Source organism: Electrophorus electricus, chromosome 9, assembly GCF_041902795.1.
Source record: "Electrophorus electricus isolate QZ-2024a chromosome 9, ASM4190279v1, whole genome shotgun sequence".
In the NCBI taxonomy this organism is placed as follows: domain Eukaryota; kingdom Metazoa; phylum Chordata; class Actinopteri; order Gymnotiformes; family Gymnotidae; genus Electrophorus; species Electrophorus electricus.
The window spans coordinates 21,611,884-21,637,901 of NC_137505.1; the positions used below are offsets into that span (position 1 = coordinate 21,611,884).

The window sequence follows — 26,018 nt, forward strand, 5'->3', positions numbered from 1 at the left end:
TGTCTGGCTGATAGTATTCATCATGAGTAAATTGCCAATTGTGTAGTAACATTATCTTCAGCAGTAATAACTTATTTAGGGTATAGTATCATGAGTTCCTGCTTTCACAGATAAATTATATAAGATCATGGTCTGATACCCAAATTAACCAGATTTTGACTCTGCAGTGTTTTGTCCCTTTAAGAAGTTGTCATGGGTCATTATCTGTTGAGAATTATCTTCCTCAGCACATTTTAGTATTTTTAGTTACATGAAGCATTGTTGTCATGGGCCATTATCTGTTGAGAATTATCTTCCTCAGCACATTTTAGTATTTTTAGTTACATGAAGCATTACAAGCATTAGCCTGTTAAAGCATTAGCATGTTAAAGCATTAGTAGGCCTATTTGCATCTGCTTCTCTCTAGATAGCAGAATCTTTTTCATTATCACTCCAGAAGAGGCTTGTGATTATAAGAAAAACAGTGACATCAAGAACGAAAGTTCAGTTAACTGATGGACCACTTAGAGCTGACTTCTTACAAGACCAATTTCAGTGAGGAAAAACTATACTGAAGACAATGCCTCCTGTTCTACCTTTCTGAACTATCACCTTTCCTAAGGGAGAAGAGTGTCATGGGAAGTAACTAGAAAGGTTGTTACGCTTTTCTTATTTGTTGTCAGGCATATCTTTCAAATTCTGGTAGTGCGTCTAAATATATTCACTGTGGGGGTCCTGAAAGAAAAAGAAGTGCTGTTGTTGTGGCTCTGTTTCTTTTCTGCATGCTGAAACATTAGCATCGTCAGCCTTGAAAGCAGGAATTAATATGCAGACACAAAATGTTTCATGGGGCACTAGATTAATTTGATAATAACTTGAACTCCATTTACTGTGGATAAAAAGCACTCAGGGAATGGCACCTAATGAAATACAACTAATCAGAATGTTTGTGCTGATGCATGCAATGAGCTAAAGGGGGGTACACCTGATTGCTGAGCACACCTTGATCAGAATTCTTCTCTTATTATGGTCTTGAATCTGTGGTGTTGGGACAAGTTTGATAATACCTGCACAATGTATCAAAAGGTGTCAGAATTCCATTAAATGCTCATCTACACAGTGTCCTCAGTATGAGAAAAACCTGTTAAAACATTTATATTAAAAAAATTATGGTTGGGGTTCCTTTTGAATCACAACTCCTGTGCGTAGTCCAGACCAAAAAGCACAGGTGGGCAGTCAGGCTGGAGTGATGTGAGGTTTTTAGAATGTAGCAAGGTAATGTAATGTAATGTGAGGCTGGTAAGGTGTGAGGTTAGTATGGCGTATGCATGGAGTGATGTGAGGTTCTTATGATGTGATGATGGTATGATGTAAATCCCGCATGGGACAGGAAGTGTCCCTTTGCTTCTTGGACATAATGTCCTGATGTGGAAGCAGAAAAAAACCCCTCAAACTGAAGTTATTCACTCTCATTTACTTCAGAATGGTTTCATGGTAAAAGAGCCCTGCCATCGTTTCACTTGTGCACTTGGCTAATAATCAGGCCGATTCTGGTAAAATATTTATTTACCGGTTACAAAACTCAAAAAGCAACATTTTGTTACACGTAAATTTAATCAGTAAATAATAGACTACACCTATAATAGACCTATAGGGCAATGAAATATGGAAAGACTAAGTAGGATGTTTTTAAGCACTTCTTTGTTCTGCAGTACTAAATGTCTTGGAGTAGCATGAGTTTTAAAAATCTAAATAGTTCACATCTTTATTTTGTGTCGAAAAATACGTCCCAATCCATTATTTCTTTCTCAGACTTTGTGCATAACTTAGTCTCCTTGTAAGGGAGCAGTGCTTTTGGAGCCAAGCTTTCGGCGAAAGAAACGGGGGGAAGTGAAACACGGCAGCGCGCGCGCGCGGACCTGAGAGAAGGGCGCGCGGCCGCGCGGTACCGGAGGCTCGCGCAGCTGCTAGTCGAAGCGGACATGTCGGTACTGGCGCGCGTCCTCCCCGTCTTAAAGCTCTACCTTACCGCCGTGAAGGTCCTGTTTTATCAGCTCCTCCACAAACCGTTCGCTGTTCCAGGTCAGCCTGCGGCGTTTGAGCAGCTTTAATGTTAAAATGTAAAATTAAAATGTTAGTCGCGCTGTGACGAACAGCGGTGCTTTGCGTTTCATGCTAGCTGCTAGCCTGCGTTGTTCCCACTTGCCAGTGAATGTCCTCTAGGTCCGTTAGTCTGCGTAGGATAAAACTTCTAATCAACGTGGCTACCTTACGTGAAGCACGTTTAATGCCTAAATTGTCACAGTCAAAACAATTACAGCCACACACACACACACAGGTAGAAAATGCTACGGTTTCATTTCACCGCTTAGCACAGGCCATGATAAGTGTTCGCTAACTACCTAATACTTCCACTCACGTATGGAACACTGACTTAAAATAAACAGGTCGTAAGCGTTTTATTGGCAGAATGTGGCACACGATTACTCAAATATAAGTTTTTAAAATAATCTTTAGCTATATCATTCTGTTAACATACTTCTGAATCGTGTCTGCCCCATATAACACAACTAATGACACTGGGTACCTGTCAGATATAACAGATTCAGTGAACTTTTGTTCAAATGGGAAGGAGGTCGGACTAGCTTACTGCCTTTTCTTTACGTGAATGTCGCCTCCAAAGCTCTGTGAAGATAAGCTGTGACCAGCTATCAGGGCTGCTGCTCGACGTGTGCTCCCTGTACAGAAACACGCTAATCCTGAATCTGTGCATCAACCTAGGAATATTAACACATTTATGGATCCCTGCAGTTTGTACTGGATTTAGTCATTGAACACTGGCCTATAGCTCAAACCTCAACCAGACTTCACTAGAACTATCACCTATAATCACATAGTGCAAGTCCAGCTGGACACATACAACATTAACACGTACTGTTAGTAATAAGGTGTACTACTGATGAGTTCATGGAAAGTAGGGTTGCTATGTGGATTAATTTGATTTAACTGAATATTCATGAAATTATTTCTGAAGCTTCCTTCTTCCAACCTCCAAAAAATGTTTTATCCTGGAATAAAAGTACTGTTATCTTTGGTGTGGTTTTGTATGGAAACAGACACAAGTCAGCTTGCAGCAATGTGCTCTTCTGAATTAGATGACAGATGAAAGAGCAACATGTTGAGTTTCCCCATCTCTCTTACAGCTCTGCCTAAACAGCACGGGAAGGTTGCCATAGTGACAGGGGGAGCCAGGGGCCTGGGATATGCGATAGTGAGGCAGCTGGCTGGTCTGGGGATGCATGTTATCATAGGTAGAGTAACACTCAGTGCATACACACACACTCATGTTTCATGACGTTCACATTCGGTTATTCCTGACCTTTCTGCTCTTGTAAAATGATAAAGATGAGAGTGTTATGTAGCTCACCCTGGGGGTCTATTGGCCTCTCTCTTCACTGCACACCGAGCAAGAACGAGCTTGTACAGACAACAGTGAAGATCGAGCAACATTATTTGAAGAGTTTTTTAAATGTTTGGATCTGGTACATGCTGCATGATCTGCAAGAGGGCGAGAACTGGCAGTGCACACATACAAGAACGCTAGTGCATGCAGGCAGGCTAATGAATATTGAGAGACAGGATAAGAAATTAAGTGCAGAGCTTGTTCTAACAAGGTAAAAACCATGGCCAACAGAATTTTCAGGTAATTAGTAAATATTCTTCTATAGTGGGAGGCCAGTGTGAGAATTCAAGTCTTCTTTGTTAGTGAGCTTTCTCTCACCACTATAATTTCATGGCTGCTGTGTAGAACTTATTTGTGTTTTGTAAAGTGGAACATGCATAGAAAACTGGCTCTCTTTATTATAGCTTCCAGGCATTCTCAGAACATAAGCGCTTAACACCTGTAAACAGGCCTGCCATACTAATACATTAAACTTGATCTTAGACAGGTTATACAGACTAAAACATGCACATTATGTTTAGTATTTAGCTAAAGGCATTGGCCCTAAACCTTAGATAGAGTTTTATCCATTACGTCTAAAAGTAATCATAATTGACAGTGTGCTGTAGTCCAAGACTAAATCTGTCCTTATAATACCACCTTGTGATAGGAGAAAGAGGGTATGAAGTGTATGCAGATTAGTGATGGACAAATATCTTACAGCTGTAGTTGGGCTGGGTATGCCTGTTCCCAGTGGTGAATTCAGCAAGTTTTCCCTCAGTCTGTAAAGTCTTAACAGTGGCTGCCTTCACCATAATGAGACTGCTTTGATGCTGGAAAAAACACATTTAGATACCATTCCTGTGATTAAAAGGCAGTTTCTGATTGCACAACCTATTTCATTATATTATTAAGTTGATCAGGGTATATTGCTGAGAGAACATTATATTTAGAAATGGCCCAAAAAGTTCAAAGTTCTTAACATTCCTGTCAGTCAAACGCAAGTCCCACCCATGAACATTCTAATTAGTTGCGTGTGATATTGACACTGCGTTACCTTAGAGTCCCTAGTTTATATCCAGGCATTGTAGTGAAACTATCCTGACGGGGTGGTGTTTTATATTCTTTATTTTTTTCTGCCAAAAACAAAAATGCTTCTGACAGATAAGTGAGCTGGAGCTGTTAATAAAAGTCTGTCCAGTGAACAGTAAAAACACAAGAACCTGTGAACCTAAAAATCTCTAAAATAAGTCTGCTTTTTTCTTCTTCTTTTTTTGTACATATTGCTGTTTTGCATTATTGATACTGTAAAGGTCACTTTATTATTGTGGCTATTAAAAGGCTTTAATAATCACCAACTGCACAGCATGAAGTTGTGTGTGTGTGGTGTTTGGGTGTGTAAGGAAGTTAATGAAATGTTGCAATAAAACACTGCTAGTGATAATGAAGTTTATTATTTTGAGATATGCATCAAGTGTCTACTGATGCACACAGCAGAGCACTGTTATCATTTGGGTAATGAACTCTCACAGGGGTATTTCACAGGGTGTAAAGCAGAGTTTGTAACAACATTTATAATGACATGCACTTTATTGCCTGGTAGTAAATTAGATCATCAGTACAGATGTGTCAGCAACGGAGCCATCTGCCCCTCTGTTTACATCCTGCTCACAAGGGTCTGTGTTGGGCTGCTGAACTACCAAGAACAAGGGCAGTCATGGGAATAAGTGCCCTCAGTTCCAAAACATGCACCTAAAAATGAGTTCAGGTTTTTGCATTCTGTGTTGGGTATTTGGATATATCCAAAGAGTGCAAAACATATACACCCAATTTATGGTCTGTATTTGTTCAGATAGATTTCTATAGGTAGTAAAATGCAATGAATTGTGATATTAAATGGTTTGTATTGGTGCTGTTTGGAATTTCTTTAAAGGTTTATTTGTATAGTGCTTTTTAAAAGAGGCATACAAAACAGAAATAAGGAATTGTAATAAAATGTGATTAAATTGTGCTATGTGTTTTATTGTTGAGGTTTTATAATATTTGTAATATGTTCCAGTGTGACGTGTATTTGAATATTTTGTCACTTTCATGTAAAGTACTGTATGACCAGAAAAATTATGTATGTTCTTTATCCTGATTTTGTCTTCCTCCTCATTTGTAAGTTATTTAATAGGATTTGTTAATTAGGTTATGTATTTAATTCCCAGAAGCCAAAAATAATACTAGGCAAATTACTGCCTTTGGGTGTTGATGCTCTGAGACTAAAATAGTTTTTCCCTCCCAGACATAGTCTACTTTGGTTTGATCTTTTCCACATACTGTGGATTTACTATTACATAAATGCTCAAATTGATGACAAACACTATGGTAAATCAAGATAGTGTTTTTTTATGAGACTGAACATTTGTTGAAGTATTTCAGTTCAATATTTCATTCATAGTTTATTGAAACTTGATTGTTTAGAGAGAGATTTTAACAGTTAATTAAGGTTGAGTGCATTTTGAGCTGCTCAGGTGGATTTTCATCATTAAAGCAATATTATAACATACAGGTTGTGCTTCATTTTGGAATTTTAGCAACATGCTTTTATTATTGCAGTAACCCATAATACTCACTCTCTCCACCAGCATCACATGACAAAAAGCAGGGTCTGGCTGCTGTGAAGAGTATTCGGGAGGAGCAAAGCAGAGCTCTAGGTGAGGTTTTTTTTTTTTTTTTTTTCCTCTATCTCTGCACATGTTTACCACTCTGCACACATCCCATGGTGAAGACCAGTGATGGTGTATGAACAGAGGAGTGCATATTATTCAGCTGCTCCACTCACAGAAGGGGTGCCTGAAGGTGCTAGAGACAAGAGATTTAACACCTTCATGTGTCGAATGGAATCCCTCCCTGTTTCATCTCTCCCTCCCTGTGTGATCTTGTCTCAGTTGTAGCGGCTGAGGAGCTTTTGGGTTTGTAGTTTCTTGGCAGAGATAATTGAGGTTTGTTTGCAAAGACACATGCTATGCTTTGCACTGCAAAGCAGTACACCTGTCCACCATCTCTGAAACTACTGCTTGAGCTACATTTGGGGAAAAACAGCTGTTACCAATATCTTATCAGTGGATGCATGAAAAATAGATGATGCGTAACATTCCAGAAAGAACATTCAGGGGTTTCTTCACCACAAAGGAACTGTAGAGGGACATAAACTCACAGTGCTCCTGATTTTCTTAAAGGCTCATTTATGTTGAGATGTATGGTTTCCTGCCTCTCGGCATTGGTATTTAGTGGTATTACTTGTATTTTATGGCAGAATCTAGTGCTCATTATTCTTGAGGAGTGTCATAGTGTCATTTAAGATTGCCTGTCCTCAGAAAGAGTGTCTCCAGGACAGTGATGTCAGGAGCATACTAATCCACATCAGCCACAGGTTGAGGGAACATAGTGGAGTGTTAAACAAATTAGACATCCCCAGGAGGGTTACATGAAATCATAGCAGGAGTTATAGGCAGTCATTGCTGCAGAAGAAAAAGCATGGTTACACTGGTTTGAGCATGTCTGCCATGAGTCTGTCCACCATTAGCCTGTCTGATAAGAACCTCAGATTATAGACATGCAAATTAAACCTGTTAATAGATAAGGAACACATGGTAACTCAGCAGACAATATTTGGAGTCCTCTATTTCTTAGATGTAATTGTAGTTTGTAAAACATGACTGAAGACAGAGGATCAGAAACATTCACATCATGCCTCTGTTCTTTGTGCAATAAGCTTTTAACCCTCTGATGCCAAGAAATACTACAATCAATTAGGTGTGCACTTAATTACATCTCACTGTCTGTGTTGCATCTTAAGCAGCTGTAATAATGATTAATGTCTGTTTCTCAGCAATTACCATGAATAAATCTTTTTTGCATCATATATCAAATACTCATATATATTCATATAAAATATATACTAAAAACGTTATCTTCCAAAGGAAGATGACTATACACTTAAAGGTTTTAACAAACAAAGTGGCATTATTATTAAGACAGTTGATAAGAGTGGAGTTGTTGTCATTTGGAGAAAAGACCTTTACAAGAAGGAAACAATCAGTTTTCTGATTGTTTTCTGATACCAGCTTTTAGAGGCGGTACAGCTCTGACATCACTCCACAGTTACAGACTGACATTCAGTTCACTATCAGTCATGAAATTTGAGTAGGATGCCTCCCCGAGTCTGCACAGAATCTTATTGTAGATGATACTCGCTGTAGCCATTTTTGTCTTCTCCATAAAATTCATAAGGAAAACAATCCTGGACATCCTGCTGTATCTTCTTATTCTTGCCTGACAGAAATTATATCCCAGTTTCTCAAAGACATTTTTCAACCAATGGTTCAGTCTTTACCAAAATATGTTAAAAACTTTTCAGGTCTTCTACCGTCTTTGAATGCCTGAAAGAACAAATGATTCCTGCCAACTCTACTTTTTTCAATGGGCATTAAGGGGTATACAGTTATCCCTAATGAAGATGTTTTGATGTTTGAGCTTTACAGCATTTTCTTGATATAAGACCAGAGAAAAACCCTCCCACAGGTATTCTCTTAAGACTGTCATTGTTAACTCCAACACCTTTGACTCCAAGTACTATTCACAAATAAGGAGTTAGTATGTGTACTAAAAGGGGACCATCCTTTTTTTGAACAATATATCCTTAGTATTTATGAGATACATCGGTGATATTTTTGGTATTGCTACATTTTACTTTTTATTTCTGTTGATTCCTTCTCCAAGTTGCAACCAGCTCTGGAATATACATGGGCTATAGCATGAGGAAAACATTTTTAGATGTTTCAGTTATGTCTGGAAATTATGGTTTAAATGCCACCCACATTCTACCTACATTCTCGTTCAAACCTATGGACTCTGATTCTTATTTGCAATAAATCTCATCACAATCCGAGACCTGCAAAAACTCCTCAAAATCTCTAACTCACAGCTATTAAGTGCATTTACAGTGACAGTGAAAATTATGGAAGTATGGAAATGTGTGAATATTATCATAGCTGAGTTTTATCTTATACTTCTGCAAATTAGACTCTCTTGCTCTCGCTCTCTCTCTCTCTCTCTCTCTCTCTCTCTTTTGCTATATATATATATATATATATATATATATATATATATATATATATATATATATATATATATATATATATATAACTTTTTCAAATAAAAAACTGCACAGCTGTCCAAAATGGCCTGTTTCTCTGTTAACCCTATACACTTTGCAATTTTGAATTAATATGTACACTCACTGGCCACTTTATTACGTACACCTGTTCAGGTGCTTGTTAAAACAAATATGTAATCAGCCAAGCACATGGCAGCAACTCAGTGCATTTAGGCATGTGAACATGTTCAAGACAACCTGCTGAAGTTCAAACCAAGAATCAGAATGGGGAAGGAAGGTGATTTAAGTGACTTTGAACATGGCATGGTTGTGGGTCCTAGACAAGCTAGTCTGAGTATTTCAGAAACTGCTGATCTACTGGGATTTTCTCGTACAACCATTTCTAGTGTTTACAGTGAATGGTCTAAAAAAGAAAATATCCAGGGAGTGGCAGTTCTCCTTGCAAAAATGCCTTTTTGGTTCTGCATAGTATCTTAGGTGTTCTCATCATCTGAAGTTCCAGGAGTTTATATTAGAAAACGCTGATGTTAAAATCATAACGTTCATTCCATGCGGTTCTAAAGTTCTGAGAGTACAGATAAGTTCTTTTTCTTTGAGTTTATTAACTTAATTACTGCCATAGTAACAACTCTGTAGTACACTAAAACAACCAGGTCTTTCTTCAGCTGTGCAAGCATAGTGCATCTCTGAATAATAGTACCCCTTCATTGTTCTTTTACTGGTATGATTAGTGCCTGTGTCCATTAGTCCTGCCTTTTTCAACCACATGTCTTAGCAGCTCATTGGTTTTCAGGGGTGTTTTATGTTTCATCCCTGAGAGTGGACTTTATGCTTTGAAGCCCCTTTTCACCACTTTCGACTAGTGTACGTCATTTGGATGCTGAATCTGGGGTGAAGTGTGAGGTCTCGATGTTAACAGCTTCACAAAAGATAGATATGTAGATAGTTTCCTGAGAAACCATTTGGCTTAGCTGCCAAATAGAGTTCACTTTTGATTATGCTTAATATTTAATAATGAGCATGAGTAATGCTTGTAAAAAGGAAAAAAAAAAGGTGAGTAATTCCCTTTTACCATTTACCTATTAAGTGAATGCCTGCCCTGTGGAACAGGGCATCTTAAATCTCCTCAAACAAACAGCAGGACTCTGCCTCTCTTCAGGCCCTATTACAGCAAGGGGAAACATTAAATATATGAAGCATTTCTCTTAAAGGTGAGATTGCTGTTGCGTACAGTCCCATAATGAATTCGAAGTTCCCTGAAGAACTTTGTAGGGATGGCCACTCCCAGCTGCTGATGGATCGAGGAAATGGGTGATGCCTGCTGCCCCACCTTTATCAACCAATGTTGATGCAATTTGTATGTACGTTTTTTTTTTAAACCTAGTACAGTTGTGCAGGTTTATCTGTTTATTCCATGAAGTTATTGGATTGAAGAAAATCCTTGACCATCAGTTTAAAGATGTTATGAGTAATTTTTCAAATACAACCGTGTGTGTGAAGAGACACCAAGTAAAAAAAAAAAAATGTTTACTTTATGCTGATAGGTCTGTTTTATTAGGGTGAGAGTGCATTAACTGCTCCTAGACCCCCCCCCCCCCCACAGCCCCCCTGTCTCTCAAACTGTCCCCCCCCTCTCAGTGGGTGGCCATCAGGCCTCCTGATTGGCCAGAGGAACAGCAGGGATTGCCCACTCCTGCTGTTTGCGAGCAAAGCAGTCTGCTGCTAATTATAGTACTGAACCTAACTGCAAGTGTGTGAGATAAACTCTAAGTGACCTGCAGACGTTCATTGTACTGAAGACCTAAAGGTATACAGACTAGGGATACAACGATACATTGCCCCAACAGTTGCTATTAGGAAGATTAAATGAAAAGTGTTTAGTTTCTGTGGTCTTCCTCTCAACATTTAGACTGTGAACATGTATGACAACAAGACAAATTGTTTGTAAAAATGAACAAAAATGGCTTTGTTCTGGGTTTAATACGATTCAGTTTTCACTGTAAAAATCTGTGAAGCCAGAAGGTACCTGCCTTTTTCTGGAACTGTGTGAAACCTGTCTGAACAAGTGGAACATCCATCATGACTTTAGATATCAGCTTAAAAGAACTATGTAGAAGAATTAAAAAGGTTGGCATGTAAGGCAAAAGTGTTGAGGATGAACAACTGGGATAGCCATTTCGGCAGGGTTTCTCCATGTCACAGGCTACAGTGTGTAAGGTTGGGATTTACATAAGTAAACGGCAAGACATTTTTACTGTCAGAGGTAGCATACCTGAGGTCCTACATAAATCAGGAAGTTTATAACCATCACAATGAGCGGTGTGATAGGCAGCGTCCACAGGCTTCAGCATCAGTGCAGCCAGCCTCAGGAAAAATATATCAACTGAAGTCACAAGTGCTCATGATAAACTGCTTCAAATAACTCATGAGGTTGCTCACACTGCCACAGATGCACAGAGCCAAAAACAGTGGGACAAAGAATAAAGAATTCTCAGAATTTTGTGACACTTGTGTCAGGCACAGTCACACAAGTGCTCAGCATGGGGCCACTCATTGCCCTCCCAAACAAGCATATAGTGTGAGGTTTCCAGTTAGCTGTGGCCAGGTTGCTCCTCATTATCTATGATAGCAGAGCTGGGTGCCAGGGCACAGGTTGCAGCAGTGTCATAAACTGACCGGTGGTGGAGAGCTGGATGACAGCCAGCACAAACAGTACTGCAGATTTAATATATTTCGCAGCTACGCTGTGTTTTTAATTAATCAAATATTTAGAATAAAGTGGGTGGTGAACGTAATGCTTTAACTGTGAATCACTTGTGCATTGATATGGTAAAGGAGATACTGATATCATCTAGTACAAAGAAATATGGCAACTCCTCCCTAATTTAGCAACTGTAGTCAACTCCCACCTAGAGCACTCACAGCTGTGTATTTTTTCATAGAAAAAAGCTGATGTATGTGTGCTTTATGAGTGTATTCTCATCTCAGAGTCATTCGCTTTCCTGAGGGTGCTGGAGTGGAGTGCAGTGATTGGCCTGAGGGGCGTGCAGCTAAACTGCTGACCCGATTATCTGTCTCATTCTTCTCACCTTCGTCAGATTTCTGATGGACGCCCAGCATGACTGGCTTCGCCTTTATCCCTGTCTGAGCACCACATGTCAGATCTAGCAGAAATTGAAATGAACACTGTCTGTGAATGCAACATGTCCAGCTCTGTATGCTACCATGGTGCAGACAGCCCTTTTGAGTTTTTGGATTTTTTTTTGTTTATGCTTAATGCTAATATTTTGTTCTACTGGATTAAAATGTTAGTTAAATTATGATGTGTATCAGGACTTTACAACCATAGAGTTTGTCCTGAAGAGTGTCCCTATACTCGTACATTTTCTGGCAGGGACCTGCTGTATTGAGAAGTTGTTTGAATTTAAACATTAAGGCAGAATTTGAGAAACATCTGCAAAAATGGATGAACACTCCTGTTATTTTAGTGAAAAGTCTTTTTGATTATAAAGGTAATTATTAACTATCAGAACATTTGTCAATAAGCTGTACCTAGAGCAGAACCGCTCCTGCATAAAAAAGGATTCTCAACCTTCTCAGGCCTTAATCTTATTATTGCAGCTCATAAAACCCCCAGGCTGTTGTTTCAAGGAAGTAGAAAATTAGAACTTGTCAACATCTAGGAATGCCTGGCTCTGTAGCACATAAAGAGTCATCAGTATTCTGGCCATTGTGTCACATGTGGGGTTTGGCTGTATAGCAGATTAGAGGCACGTACTCTGTTCTTTCCACTAGCACTGAATGTAGCACAAGTGGTGTCATGGGTTATTATGAATGTTATTTTGCCTTTATTTTCCTTACTCTCCATGTGATTTTCTCTTTCTCTGTCTTTCTTTGTGTGTGTGTGTGTTTAGTTTTGAAACACTATACCTGTTGTTTGAAGGTGAACAGCAAATATTGTGATAACAATTAAATGATATATTTTTCAACCCTACATATAGTAGCTTCATTCCCAGCTGGGACTCTTCTCCAGGTTGGCTGTGATGGAGTGTAAATGAGGTTAGCTCTCTCCCCGAGGCTTTGGGAGACAAGGTGGGAGCTGCATCATGGCCTTATTATTTCCACTTTTCTACCAGTTACTCATGAGCATCAGATAACACAAAAACAGTTGTATATTATGTCAAATAGAGGGAGGCTTTTTCTTCTGTCTTGCCTTTCCACCTCAGCTGGTGTGGATGTGTGTGTGTGTGTGTTTGTGTGTATTGGGGCAAGCCTGGTTGTTATTTGTTGGGTGGCTTGTCCCAAAATAAAGGCACACTTAAGTGGAATGGTAGTGTCTGGCCAGAGCTGTATCTGGAGATAGCAGTCTGTCCTGTGGTTCCTATGCACATGACTGAAGGCTGAAGTAATTTTACAGAGTCCTTAAACAGCTCAGACCTTAAGTGCAGAAATTTGTGGGTGATTTTTGACTTTCCACATGGGGAAATTGGTGCGGCATGGAAGAGTGGAGCCAGTCCTACAAAAGACCAAAAGATTAAAGAGGCATTTGGATAATTGTGGGGAAAATGGATGTCACTTCCACATACTAACCTTTTTGGTCTTTAAGTTGTGTTTGCTGCCCTTTGGGAGAAATTAGTCATCTATACTCAAACCTATAAAATGAGCAGCAACAGCAGTGTCCACAGGCAGAGAGGTTTAGACCCTTCTCCAGTCCTCAATACAACCCCATGCTTTAGAGACACTAGCTTGAGCACCTGATTGTGACCTAAGCACGAGAGTGTTCATGGTTAATTTAGATTTGCTGCAGCCACTTTTCCTGAACAGTTGTCCTTCCGAGGAGGTTTCTTAGGGCTGTCAGGCAGCGAACACTGCCATTGCCCTGCCTTTGATCAAAAACAAGTGGTTAAGGAAGGAGGCTGAAGAAGTCTTCTTTAGTTTTAACATGCTTAAAAGCAGGTTGGGTGGCTCTAGGCCAGCTGGCTGCTACCAAGGACATTTTAATTAATTTACATTCCTACATACCTGATAATGATAAGCTGGCTAATCAACTGCTATTAAGGGGAAAGCATGTGCATATGGACCTGTTCCTCTCCTATAGCTAAGGTGCGCTTTGTAGTCTCCTTAGGTCTCTCTCTTTCTCCACCCCCCCACCTCTCGGGTTAGTGATGTGACATTAATGATATTAATTAATGAACATATTAATGAATTAAAATGGAATGATGTCTAAGGCTTGATAAAACATTGCACTCTTATAGAAATAAATCCAGGAACCTTAATTTTTCTTTTTGCTCATTGTGTGTGTCTCTGTATGTTTTGTTCCAGTGGACTTTGAGTTTGTTGACCTGGCCTCCCTGAGTTCTGTGCGACAGTTTGTGTGCAGGTTTCAGGCCCAGGGACTCCCACTTCATGTGCTCATCAACAATGGTGCGTTCTGTCTCCTGCCTGAAACTCTGGTCTTTTTGTCTATTACAATGAGATTCTGTTCTAGTGACCTGTTACCTAATTAATGTATATATTATCAATTATTATCATATGGGTCAGTAATCAGGAGGTGGTATTGGTAAAATTCCAGGATGCTATTTTTAGATTCCCTTGTGATTATAATCAAGTAAAATTACAAACCTATGTTTGTCATCCATCACAAGATCTTGATCAAGATGGCACATAGTTATTAGAAATAACATTTCTATCCAGATTTTCTTCACTCATCAATTCTGAATAGTATGCAGTTCACAATTAATAATGAGCCAAAAAGGCTATATAGATTAGTTGATGAACAGCTCTTTGTGAACAGAAATGTGAGTTCTATTTCTGTGGATGGAGAGCTAGGTGTGTGTGCTTAGGAAATGATCTGGCCTAACACTGCAATGCAGGAAAACACTGTCACTTCCACTGAACCAAAGGTGAGCATATTATTCATTCCTGAAAATATTTCAGAACATCTTAATAGGTTTTTAGGTGGACATTTATGAATTGGATCAGAAGCCTTCAACTGTACTCCTGGATATCTCTTTTCCCTTTTACCTCTAACCAAATCTATGACACCTCATCCAGCTAATCAAGGATCCTACAGAGACAAAGGTTAGATGGGTCAGTCATAATGGACTGGTGTGAGAACTAAACTCTGCAAGATGGTAAATATGCAGGATCATGGGTGGTGACTGCTGAACTAAATAGACTGTTCTTAGTAGTATTATTAGCATATTAGTACTATGGTGTTCTCTCTAGGAGATGCAAAAGACATAACACTGTGCAGTTTAGTAGTGTTTCTGCTTTGACACAACTTATTAACTCACTATCAAGTTTTTGGGGAGTGGTACATAGCAGGGGAGACCCTAAAGTGTGCACTGTTGTCACTCTGCTCCAGGAAGGCATGGCAGAAGAATAAGAGAACAAGAGAAAGCTCTTACCCTGCCATGTGCTTGAGAGGAGGCATCTCTGTACTGTTCATTTGTTGCTTGTTCAGGTCTCCTAATGGAAATTTGTCACAAAAGGCACATAGTAACACTTCAGTGATCTGTCTCAGCGGCCGTCATGCTGGTCCCCGAAGGCAAGACAGATGACGGTTTTGAGCTGCACTTTGCTACCAACTACCTGGGGCACTTTCTGCTGACCCGCTTCCTCCTGGACACCCTGGTGCATTCTGGGAAGGACGAGGCGTGTTCTAGAATCATCAGCATCTCCTCCTCAGCACACTACACAGCCGACAAAGACTTCTTGTTCTCCAGAAGCATGTGAGTTTGGAAACCTTGAAAATAACTAATACTATACACTTGGATATGGCTTTGGGAATGGACTAAATGCTATGGGAAATGTTTTTCTCTGTTATGCTTATGTAGGTATGTGTCTCTCAGATGATGATTTCCTTGAGCATTATGTTATTGAAACCTCCAGCTTATACATATTGAAGCATTCACCCTCATTGTAACTCTGTTCCATCCACCAAAGCTATCTATGTGAATACAAAATACTCCCACTAGAAGATATGGCTACTACCAGGCCCTCTCACTAAGATATATCTACAACCTGGCACTCCTGCTCTCACTCCATGGGTTTTATTCAAGCCAAGAATCATAATTTCTGAGCAGCAAAAGCCCAGTGGCTCTGTTTTGTGTGAAACCCCTGGTTCCTCCTGGTGGGCACTGCAGGAACAGGGACAATACATGAGTGTAAATGCACACAAACGTTACAAGTTAAAAGTCTGATTGTGTAACTGGCACAAACAGTACATCTCAAAACAAAAGTGTAAACATCAGCACAGTCCTTAGAGTATATACATAAACTCATAGGGCCTCAAACTATTGTGCCTTTATGTTTGACTTGCTACAAAATGTTTAAGAGTAGCTTATAAGCCCGAAGAAATGATTCAAATATTTGACAGAGGTACTCATATTATTCACTGATAATCAATTAGTACTTTTATTCAGAGTCCACACAGTAAACAACTGAACCCAGTCTATCAGGAGGGTGGATGGCCGTGGTGAAGTCATGACAATACACAGGACCTTCAGGAGAGGTGGAACATGCAGATGGGTCAGTGAGGTACAGATGGAGGGTCCACGATGGTCAGGCTGATCTGAGGAGCAGACAAGCAGGAATTCTCCTTCAGGGGTCAAGCTTGCATCAGCATCACAAGAGACAAGAGTGACACTTGTACAGCTTGATAGAGAAAAGCAACACAGATTTGTTTAGTTCTATTTGGCATACACAAGACAATTATATTATAGATTAAAAGAATGTAACAGTCTCCAGCAGCTAGCTTTGACAGCTTAGATAAAAGGGGAGAGCCAGAATGTAGCACAGGCATGAGGGCTCCCTGAGACACCAGCACCCCTCTGCTCCGCCGTCAACAAACCTGTGTGAACTGATGAGTTGAATCATGCCGCTTTGATCATTAGTTCGGTAATTAACTCAAGCTTTGACTGGTGTTGTTTTCATACATGGAAAACACTAATCCTTGCAATGCTGAGACGACTTCAGGGCTGGATTTTACATAGAGGTGGATCATATTACAGCAGCATAGGTAGACATAAGCAGCAGTGCTGAATAAAAATCATCTGAAGCCCATTCGTTAAAGGCCCTGCACAGTTTATTTTTTAAAATCTGCAAAAATCTGTGCAAAATAAATATTTCCGCATAGAATGTTATGTTAATGTTAATGCTGGAATTTGGATCACATCAACGCAGCTTTACTTATCTGAACCAGAAGAGCTTAAAGGCTGTTAGGGATATTGATCAACTGCAGAATTGTGCTGGGTTTAAATAGAGTAATCAAAGTCTTTGGTTAAATTAGAGAATGTCACGGTTCATGTTTTACGGACGTATGCAGAGTGGTATCACCTGGCATTTTGTCATAACACCAGATCCCAATACAGACTACAGTACCCAGCAGCCTGTTCATCACTCAGTCAACGACGCAACCAATCGGAGGCGTGAAATTCAGATCTATTTTGCCAGAGTATTTAACTCACCTGTATGTCTTGATAACAAGTGTATTTAAGAATGTTTCAGCCTCACAGTCTTGGCGTAGCATTGTCGACAGTTTATCTTAAAGCATACCAAGCGTTCTTTTTGGATCGCCTTTCAGAGTATTGTAGCTTGTTCTTGTTCTTATTTGTTTTTTGTTTTTTTGTCTTTTTGCCTACCCCTTTCAGAATTTCTGCCTGTTTTTTTTTTTTTTTTTGTCATTGTTCTTTTGGTTTCGGACTTGGACTGGCTATTTCTATACGTTTTGGATTGCCCCTTTATGTACCTTGGATTATTCCTCTATCCCTGTACAATTAATAAATCGCCTCCTTTTTCATGTCCGCAAGCGTCTGGTTTTGCCAGACCCTTTACACGTTTCTTACATATTGATCGTGTTTACATTAGTAAGCTAGCTAGCTTTATATTGCTGGTTAACCAGGTCTAGCTAACAGGCTTTGACTATACACTACAGCTAAAGGTGCTAAATGTGGGAGAGTCAATGACTATTGGCAATTTCCAAAATATCAGTGTATCCTATCATATAACGTTATAAAAATACATTTGTAACTGTGCTAAATTACCTAAAATTAGCTGTTAGCCTGCACATTATATTCTCATTGCTTGCTATATTATTGAATGTATACATTATACATTGTTAAATATATGATTTAATATTAGTGTCAAATGAAAACAATGTTTATAAATAAAACTTATCTTTAAGTCCCGCTTATCCACATTGCCTCCAGTATAGTGGTGATCTGGAGAAAACAGTAGAAAGCAAGGCACTGTTTCCGTTCATCAGTAGAGTCTTACATTAACCGCCCACGGAGTGACAGCACCTGCTGGAGTAACAGGGACAGTTCCGGAAGAGTCGCTGAGGCCCTATGACCTCTGACCTAAAATGTCTGAGCTGTGGTACAGAAACAGCTCGATAGAGAAGAGGTCGCAGGAGGCTACAGAAGCTGGATGACCTCTCACACAACCCTGAGTGGGTCTAGGCAGGGTTAAATGCTTCTGCTTCCCCCACGAGTCTTCTGTTAGCCTTCATATCTATGTTTGCATTTGACTCACCTAATATGAGATTTTGTCCTCGTGTCTGAGGAAATCCCCAGGGGAATTGATTGAAATGGTTGCTGCTGTGTCCCTGTGTTTGCTAATGGAGCTGTGCAGGCAGAATTGTTCCAGCTTTGTTTAAACAACGAAAACTTGCCATTAGATGCATCTGGTGATTTGAAACCTAACGGAACCAATCTGTGAAGAATGATTTCTCAGAGGTGCAGCATGCATTTGCATAAGAGATCAGGCTCCTTTCCTCACTATGCAGCAGTTATATTTTTCTGGAAAGATTCACCCCCCACCACACCCTCCGACACGCACACTTTCATCTCTCTCGATTTTTTTTTTGTCTGTCCTGAGATGAGGTTCTGAGAGGCCCATTAGGAGGTGGTGGCGGGGTGAGCAGACAGCGAGAGAAGAGCACATCTCATGTCAACTTAAGAGCGAGAGATGGGTAGAGTGAAAAAGATGAGTATAGTGAAGGCTCAGTAGCTCCACCATTCTCTAGCCGAGTAATTGCTCATCATTGGTTGTCCTTTTTAAGTTACATTCAAAGGGTGAAACATCTTAAGACATACATCAAAATTCTCGGTCAGAGCTTAAAACAATTTTGTAGAAACTGGATATGATGACATTGTTCTAATTAAGAATATTTTATATTTGGTCTGTTTGAACTGAACTGATTTAATATATTTTTACCTGGTTCTGCAGGAACTGTGTTGATTCAGTTGGTTTTGTGATTTCCATTTTGAATTTGCCAAGCGTATAATTTCAGGATTACTATCGCACCCCATACTTTCTGATTCATTACCCACCCTCCTAAACATCTGCGTAGATTCATCCATTGAAACAACAAAAAAAAAAATCTTACTTTCTGATATTTACTTTTTCTGTTGTTTGAAGGCAGCACTACAGTGCCCATGGGGCCTACGCCCACAGTAAGCTGGCCCAGGTGCTGTTCACCTACCGCCTCCAGCAGGAGCTGCAGTCCAGTGGCTGCGCTGTGACAGCCAGTGCCGTTGACCCAGGCGTGGTGGACACCCATCTGTACCGCAACCTAAGCACCCCAGCCAGACTGGCCCAAAGACTCATCGCCCACCTACTCTTCAGGGTAGGATCCTGGAGGGTATGCAGTAGTGTGCTCTTGAATGTTTTGCAGGGAATGTACCTAGATTTAATCAAAAAATCCAAAACTAATTGAAAATTTATCATGCTGCATGCAGTTATCTCCTTAGTTATCTCTCCAAAACTCAGATGCTCCTTAGTCTGGAAGATCTATGATATCCAGATATATATACCATAAAATGCCTAATATATGTACTATAAGACACCTCATATATGTACTATAAGATATCTAATGTGTGAGGTGCATGATTACATTAATAGCAGTCATCTACCATGCAATGTCTTTTTGAGGTGACTTTAACAGAGAAATCTTGAGGAAGATGGTAGAGATCCCATTTAAACCATTCTAAATCACTCCAAAATGTGTACCTTTATTTCTAAAGCATCCTTTCCACGGTAGCTCAGAAGTGGATCTGACAATCTCTTTGTTATTTTGTCTGGATATTTTATTATATTTTGAAGGGTATTTTATCAGTCATCTATTGAGATGTGAGGTGTACATGCATCACATACAGTACTGTGCAAAAGTCTTAGGCCACCATTAGATTTGTTTTAACAATGTTATAATGAACATATTTAATTATTTCTCAGTCTTTTTATTAATATACAAACAGTAAATACAGGAAATATGTACATAAAATAAAAAATAGCAATTTTCAGAACAAAATGGGTTCTACAGGGAAAAGTCAGTATTTAGTGTGACCTCCCTTGGCATCAAGCACATCTTGATGTCATGCAGCCCGTTTCCCAAGTGCACTGCATTCTGTTCGTCACGCAGAGGAAAAACCAACCAATCAAAAACAGTTCACAAGATCATCATAATCTGACTATTAGCTAGACTTGGGAAGACCTTCAAGTTTTCTGAAGTCATCTTCTGGTACCATTCCATTCAGGTTCCATTCCAGTTGGGTTTAAGAGAGCCAGGTTTCTGTTATTGCTCAAGTTTAAAAAGAAGTCACACTGAGTACTTGCCACTGTAGCTGGTTTTTTTTTTTTTGGGGGGGGGGGGGGGGGGTTTCAGATTTTTTTAAATACTGCATACACATGTCCTCTATTCCTCTAAAAAATTATATATGGTAATTATACCATTGCTACATCAAATCTTTTGTTGGCCCCAGACTTTTGCAAAGTTCATTACTGACCACTCCCACATCAAAGCATTTTTTCCCACATCAAAGTATCCAGCATTTTTTCCCCACAAACAGTGACAATGGAGGAATATTTTGGTTTGTTTGATTTTGTTTTGCTTTGGTGTGGGGTGTTTTTTGTTTTTACATCTGCAGGAATACGTATTGCTGTGATGGTTTTATTTCTCAAGTGGCAAGATTTAGTACCAAACAGAGCTGATTTACAATGGCGTGTGCTTTAGACGATCAGTTTTTCGGTCAGTTCCCTTAACAAATGCCCTTCAGGAGGCTTTTAACCTGCAAACGTGACAAACATGGAAATTTATTCCAAGCCGCTAGTGTATGCAATGTCTCTGATGTTGAATTTTATTTATTACAGTCTGTCTACAGACTGTCTCGGGAATATTGCTATAGTCATTAGATATTGGGTAAGAGATACAGTTCAAATGTGAGGTGCAGTGAACTGGCTTGATTTGTACTTGATTCCACCGCTAGCTTGCCATCAGTGCTATGCAGTGGGTAGCTTGGGGCGTTACTGCTGAATTGCCTTCGTTTCTGGGTGACAGGCCAATGAGCTCGCCCTGCAACACCACCACCTGCTCCATTCAACCCGTCATAGCACTGCAGAACACAAGGGGGCCCAGGATGCTCCATACCCGAACAGAAGGCGTGTGGTGCTCAGTCAGTGGGGGGCTTATTTGCATTTTTGGCTCTTTCAACACTCTGATGTTTATTATGGGCCTTATTATCTTAATTGGCTTGTGTTTTGGGTAATAACTCCAAGACAATAAAGGTGATGTTAGGACAAGGGCGTCTCAAGTTTTCGTAACACTGTCTTCATTTCTTCCATGGCAATCTAGGATAGTCTGATGGTTGATGAGACTGATTTTAAAACTGTATCTATCTGTGATAGAACAAGCATATCAGTAGAGGCAGTGTTTCGAGAATGAGTAGAATTTACATGTTTTTGCAAGCTGCTGACACTAATGTTTAACAACTCTTGACGAGTTTTATGTGTAAGTGCGTAGTAGCAAAGGTTAACTGGAGAACAAATACAAAGACTCTAAGACTGTCTATGCAACAGAGTAATGTCCATCCATCAATGGTGTCTATTGGCATTTCTGCCTATGAGAAAGAGTGTGTGATATAAGGCTGTTGGCCCAACTTACCATCAGCATTTAACCCCCTTTAGTCACACATAATGGTGTGATCTGGTTATCCTTTAGCCAGGATTTCCAGGTATCACATGACAAAAAGATCCATAGCTGTGGGATCAGTAACTGTTTGGAGAAGAAAATGACAAGACAGTCATTCTTTACCAGTTTGTTAACCACAGAGCAGTGTGATCAGATTGAATTTATCGACTTTGTTTTTCTGTTGCTCCTCTCATTGTAAAAGTTTCAATCCTATGCCATATACTTAACTGGGAACTTGTGTCCCCATCTTAGCCATAGCAGTCAACAAAATATTAAACAATGAAATTAAAACTGTAGCTGAACAAAGTAAATTTATGATAGTTAATGATTACATAGTCCTTTTCATCACTCAGGAAGGTCTGATCTATCAAAATAAGTGTCTAAACATTCCTGTTTTGCATTTTAGCCCAAAGTAACCTACTGCAAAAGAAGCATAGGCATGAGGAAGCGTTTTTAAAGGAGGTTTTCATACCATTAAAATGATATATTATTGCCTCCCTGGTCAAGTGATTAATTTGGACTAGGGATAGAGTTAGCTTTTTGATAATCCTGCACAGGTTATGGGTATCCTCCTTAGTAAACATCAAAGATCTTTGGCAGCTTGTAATAGGAAAAGTGACATTACATGTCAAATATATCAAGCAGTTTTCTTACATCAAAGGACCTTACCTTTAATGAAGTACAGGTTTGTGTTCTGGACTAGATATTGATTTTTTATTTCTTTAATTTTTATTTATTTATTTATATTTCTCTCTCTCTACTTATTCTGCTCCTTATTGTTTATATTATTGCTATTGTAGTGACCGTTGTCAGCCAGAGGAGGATGCCCCCCTCTGAGTCTTGCTTCCTCTCCAGGTTTCTTCCTCGTGCTCTTAGGGAGTTTTTCCTCGCCACTGTCACCCTTGGCTTGTTTACTGGGGGCTTGGACTCTGTAATGTTTCGTAACAGACTCGGACATTTGTAAAGTTGCTGTGTGACAGCTGTTGTAAAAAGCGCTATGTAAATAACTTTGACCGAAAAAAAAAAATTTCTTTCCAATTCACTTCAAACTTATGCGTCAGATATCTTAATATTTTAATATATGTTAATATTAAGTTATTTGAGGCAATTATAAAATTCTTCAGATTTTTAGATATTGGGACAGTGAACTCAAAATCTTACCATACAAATGTTGCAAGGTGAGTCAGTTGTCAGTTATATTCTCTTAGAATATATACTTAGAAATGTAGCTGTGTAATCAGAAAGCATTTGTTTGTACATATTGTTTCTAAAGATCATCTAAACATACAACCTTGCTTTGTTTGTTGAAGTTACGTAATGTTAATGTAATGTCAAATGCAAATATATTCCAATTATGAATGAGTTTTTCTGTCCTTTTCAAACAAACATTCGAACAAAGTACGCCATCGTTTGACTTTAAAAATGGTGTCTCCCCAGAGCCCTGCCCAGGCTGCAGCCACAGCCGTCTACGCCGCTGCATCTCCTGAGCTGGAGGGAGTCGGGGGGTGCTACCTGTACGAGGGCAAGCGCGTGTCCTCCTCTGCACTCTCCTACGATGTGGAGCTGCAGGCCCAGCTGTGGAGAAGGTCCTGCAGCCTTCTAGGCCTTGCGGACTCCCTCTACGTGTACCAGGCTAAAAGGGGCGGGGGCGGGGGCGGAGCTTACACCAATCTCTCTTTGTAGAAACACATAGATTTTTCAGTACATGAAGAGTGATGGTCTGTTTGTGAATATGATCAAAGCCCTGGTTTTTGGTTGGTTGTTGTTGTTTTTTTCCTGCATAAGTCTGTTCAGTTTTCTTCAGTTCTCTCTCAGCAGTATTTTTTGTGTTGACAATCTCTTCATACCGAAAGACTGTGCTTGGCTGCAATATAAGAATAAGTAAATTTAGGAAAGAAATCTGTCACGGTTTTATTGTAATCGTGTGTTTTTAAGAAGTGCTTAATGTATGAGAGTCTGAGAGATTCCCTCCCGTGTTCTGTGCGTAGGCGTGTGCGAGCACACGCAAATGTGTGTATGTGCATCCCCTTGATCTTCCAGAAGGAAAAAAGCACTTTGCCTGTACAGTTGCCGCACCTGTATGGGCTTTTCGTGTTGTCCCGTCTCATTTTGATGGGTTTCCTGGCATCTGTGTGGCGTGTTGTCGTCGTGACATCGACCTGTAAATGGCACAGCTGCTGTTTATGTTGTCTGTTGTGCATTATAAGTGTTTGCAGGTGTTTTTAATGAGATTGTGTACTTCAGTCAGATGGGTGATTTGCTATTATTACTGTGTAGCTTCAGATAAAAGAAAGTTTTGTATCAGTATCTCTGACATTATTTAACATTTACAGACAAGGAAGCGACTGGGTGTTAGACTTAATCAATCAAGCTTGTTTGTGTGTGTGTGTGTGTGTGTGTGTGTGTGTAAAATAAACACTTTGCTTGCACAGTAGATATGTCCGAAACATACTGTTACTGTTACTGTTATTCACACATTTCTATGCTTTTTTTGTTGAAGTCTTCATTCTTCCTGCAAATGTGTTTGTCTGAGTGTGTGTTTTTTTATTTATTTTCCTTTTTTGGAAGAAGAAGATTCTAGGTGAGAAACTGCAGTGTACAGTGTAAGAGATGTAGAGATATTATAGTAAAGTGCTTGCTCAGCTGATGAAGGACCTCTGTCCAAATTGTTCTGTTTCTTTTGAAACTACCTGTTTTAATTATTGAGTTCATTCTTGGTACATAGTTTTGACTACTGCCATAATAGAACTGAAGGACGGATGGTCAGACTAAGAATAACTGCTTATAATTTGTACACCAAACATGGTCCATTGCCCCTATACATGTGCATGTCTGTTGTTCATAATAGACATTTATTTAAATGCATACAGGGAGCTGAGCACAGAGCTTGAGCCTATGGACACGTCTCCTTTAGGTCCTAATTAGTCCTGTTTGCGGGACATGAGGCCTTAGCCTTGACTATGTGGAGATTTCCTCATACTGGTGCTCAGAACACAGATGCCATGTGTCCATCCATGCAGTCAACCTGTAGGCACATCACTGCACCAGTACTCGCCATTACATACGACTGCAGTAATTGTAATGATACAAACAATGCAGACAAATATACTAGTAAGTTAGTGGGACATGCAGACCAAAGTCAGTGACATGCTGCCACACATTCTTGCCTCACATGGCACAGTATTCTGTGTTTGTTCATGCTGCTTGTAGGTTAGGTTGTGGCAAGCACAGACATGCCTCTGTGTGTGTGTGTGTGTGTGTGTGTGTGTGTGTGTGTGTGTGTGTGTGTGTGTGTGTGTGTGTGTTACCTTAGCTCTGATGGATCACCTCTGGATCAACTCTTTACACTTTTTATCCTGTGCTCAAATGTTTGCTGCTCGTCTTTGAAATATTACTGCATCTTTGGCTGAACAAACCACAACCTCTTTTGGTTTACAGCTCAGAAAAATATTGTGTGACCTCTTATGGTATGCCGAGTTAAGCAGTGAAGCTCTAAAGCACAGGGGACCTGTCATGAGCTTGGCTGGACTCACTGGGCCTCTCCCAGGATCTGCTGAACACTTACTCAAGGAGACACTTTATTGTCACATTGTTTTCATTCCCAAAGCAAAATGGAATAAAAAGCCCCAGAACATGAGATCACGGAGGAACTGCCTTATTGGACCCCACCCGAGTCAGCTCGGGTTCCACTTATCCAGCTCATCTCGGCATCAGCACACCCTGGCTTTTGTCATCATTCATTGTCATTCAGAATTATTGTGCACATTATTACTTTTGTGCATGAACAAACGGAGTCCTGTTGAAATTATTATGCTTTGTGATTTGTAAGGCCAGAAGCCTGGGAATGAATGGCCCAGTTCACTATGACCCTCTCGCTCAGTGCTCTTCTCAATAAAATGCAGATAGCCAAATAATTGCATTTCTAGGTACATGTGTGAAAATATGATGTAGAAGCTTGTTTGGATTATGACTTCAAACACAACTGTAACCATCCTGAGGTCTGAATTAGGGAAAATGTCAACACCAGGCATGATCAGAACTGCCTTTTTGTTTATTTTTGTTTTTGTTTTCATACCAAAACTTGAAATATGGATAACTGAGGGTATGGATTTTAATAAGGAAATTCTGTAAAGATAACAAAGTAGCTTGTAACCAGTCTAAAAGAAAAGATCATTTTAGTTGATGTTGGATTATATTCTTAAATTGACAGCATTTGAACCCCAACTCTAACCCCTGTGCAAATGTGTTTTCACTATTATTACTTAGAAATAATGTTTAGAACATTGTACAACTTGGACAGGTTCAAAGGGCAGTCCAGCACTTTTAAATAACAAGTTCATGGTATTTGCTATGCTGCAAATATCAGTATATTGTTCTGGTCTGTGGTTCATAACATGAACATAAGCTCAGAATGATCTGTGAACTGGGGTTGTATGCTGCTTCACCTTCTTCCTTCAGAACAT

The 26,018-nt window shown here is 39.7% G+C and overlaps 1 protein-coding gene and 1 long non-coding RNA gene across 5 annotated transcripts; one reads left to right on the forward strand and one right to left on the reverse strand.

The window, feature by feature from the left end:
- On the forward strand, window positions 1–26,018 carry LOC113586733 (polyprenol dehydrogenase). Of its 3 annotated transcripts, none has more exons than XM_027025076.3 (7): window positions 4–2,061; window positions 3,183–3,290; window positions 6,052–6,120; window positions 13,908–14,009; window positions 15,112–15,319; window positions 19,011–19,233; window positions 22,993–26,018. In XM_027025076.3, the coding sequence occupies exons 1-7, from the start codon at window positions 1,962–1,964 to the stop codon at window positions 23,236–23,238; spliced, it is 1,056 nt and encodes a 351-aa protein (XP_026880877.2). In that variant the 5' UTR covers window positions 4–1,961; the 3' UTR covers window positions 23,239–26,018. The 3 variants fall into 3 exon arrangements, with proteins under 3 accessions (XP_026880880.2, XP_026880877.2, XP_026880878.2); XM_027025077.3 differs by having other exon boundaries at window positions 5–2,061; window positions 19,011–19,218; XM_027025079.3 differs by lacking the exon at window positions 13,908–14,009 and having other exon boundaries at window positions 1–2,061.
- Window positions 15,842–24,977, reverse strand: LOC113586734 (uncharacterized). Of its 2 annotated transcripts, XR_014125205.1 has the most exons (7): window positions 24,864–24,977; window positions 23,632–23,714; window positions 23,068–23,419; window positions 22,225–22,484; window positions 21,529–21,639; window positions 19,075–19,275; window positions 15,842–16,161 (listed from the first exon to the last, which is right to left on the reverse strand). It is a non-coding gene; the product is annotated as an uncharacterized LOC113586734 (long non-coding RNA). The 2 variants fall into 2 exon arrangements; XR_014125206.1 differs by lacking the exons at window positions 23,632–23,714; window positions 24,864–24,977 and adding an exon at window positions 22,717–22,784 and having other exon boundaries at window positions 15,907–16,161; window positions 23,068–23,148.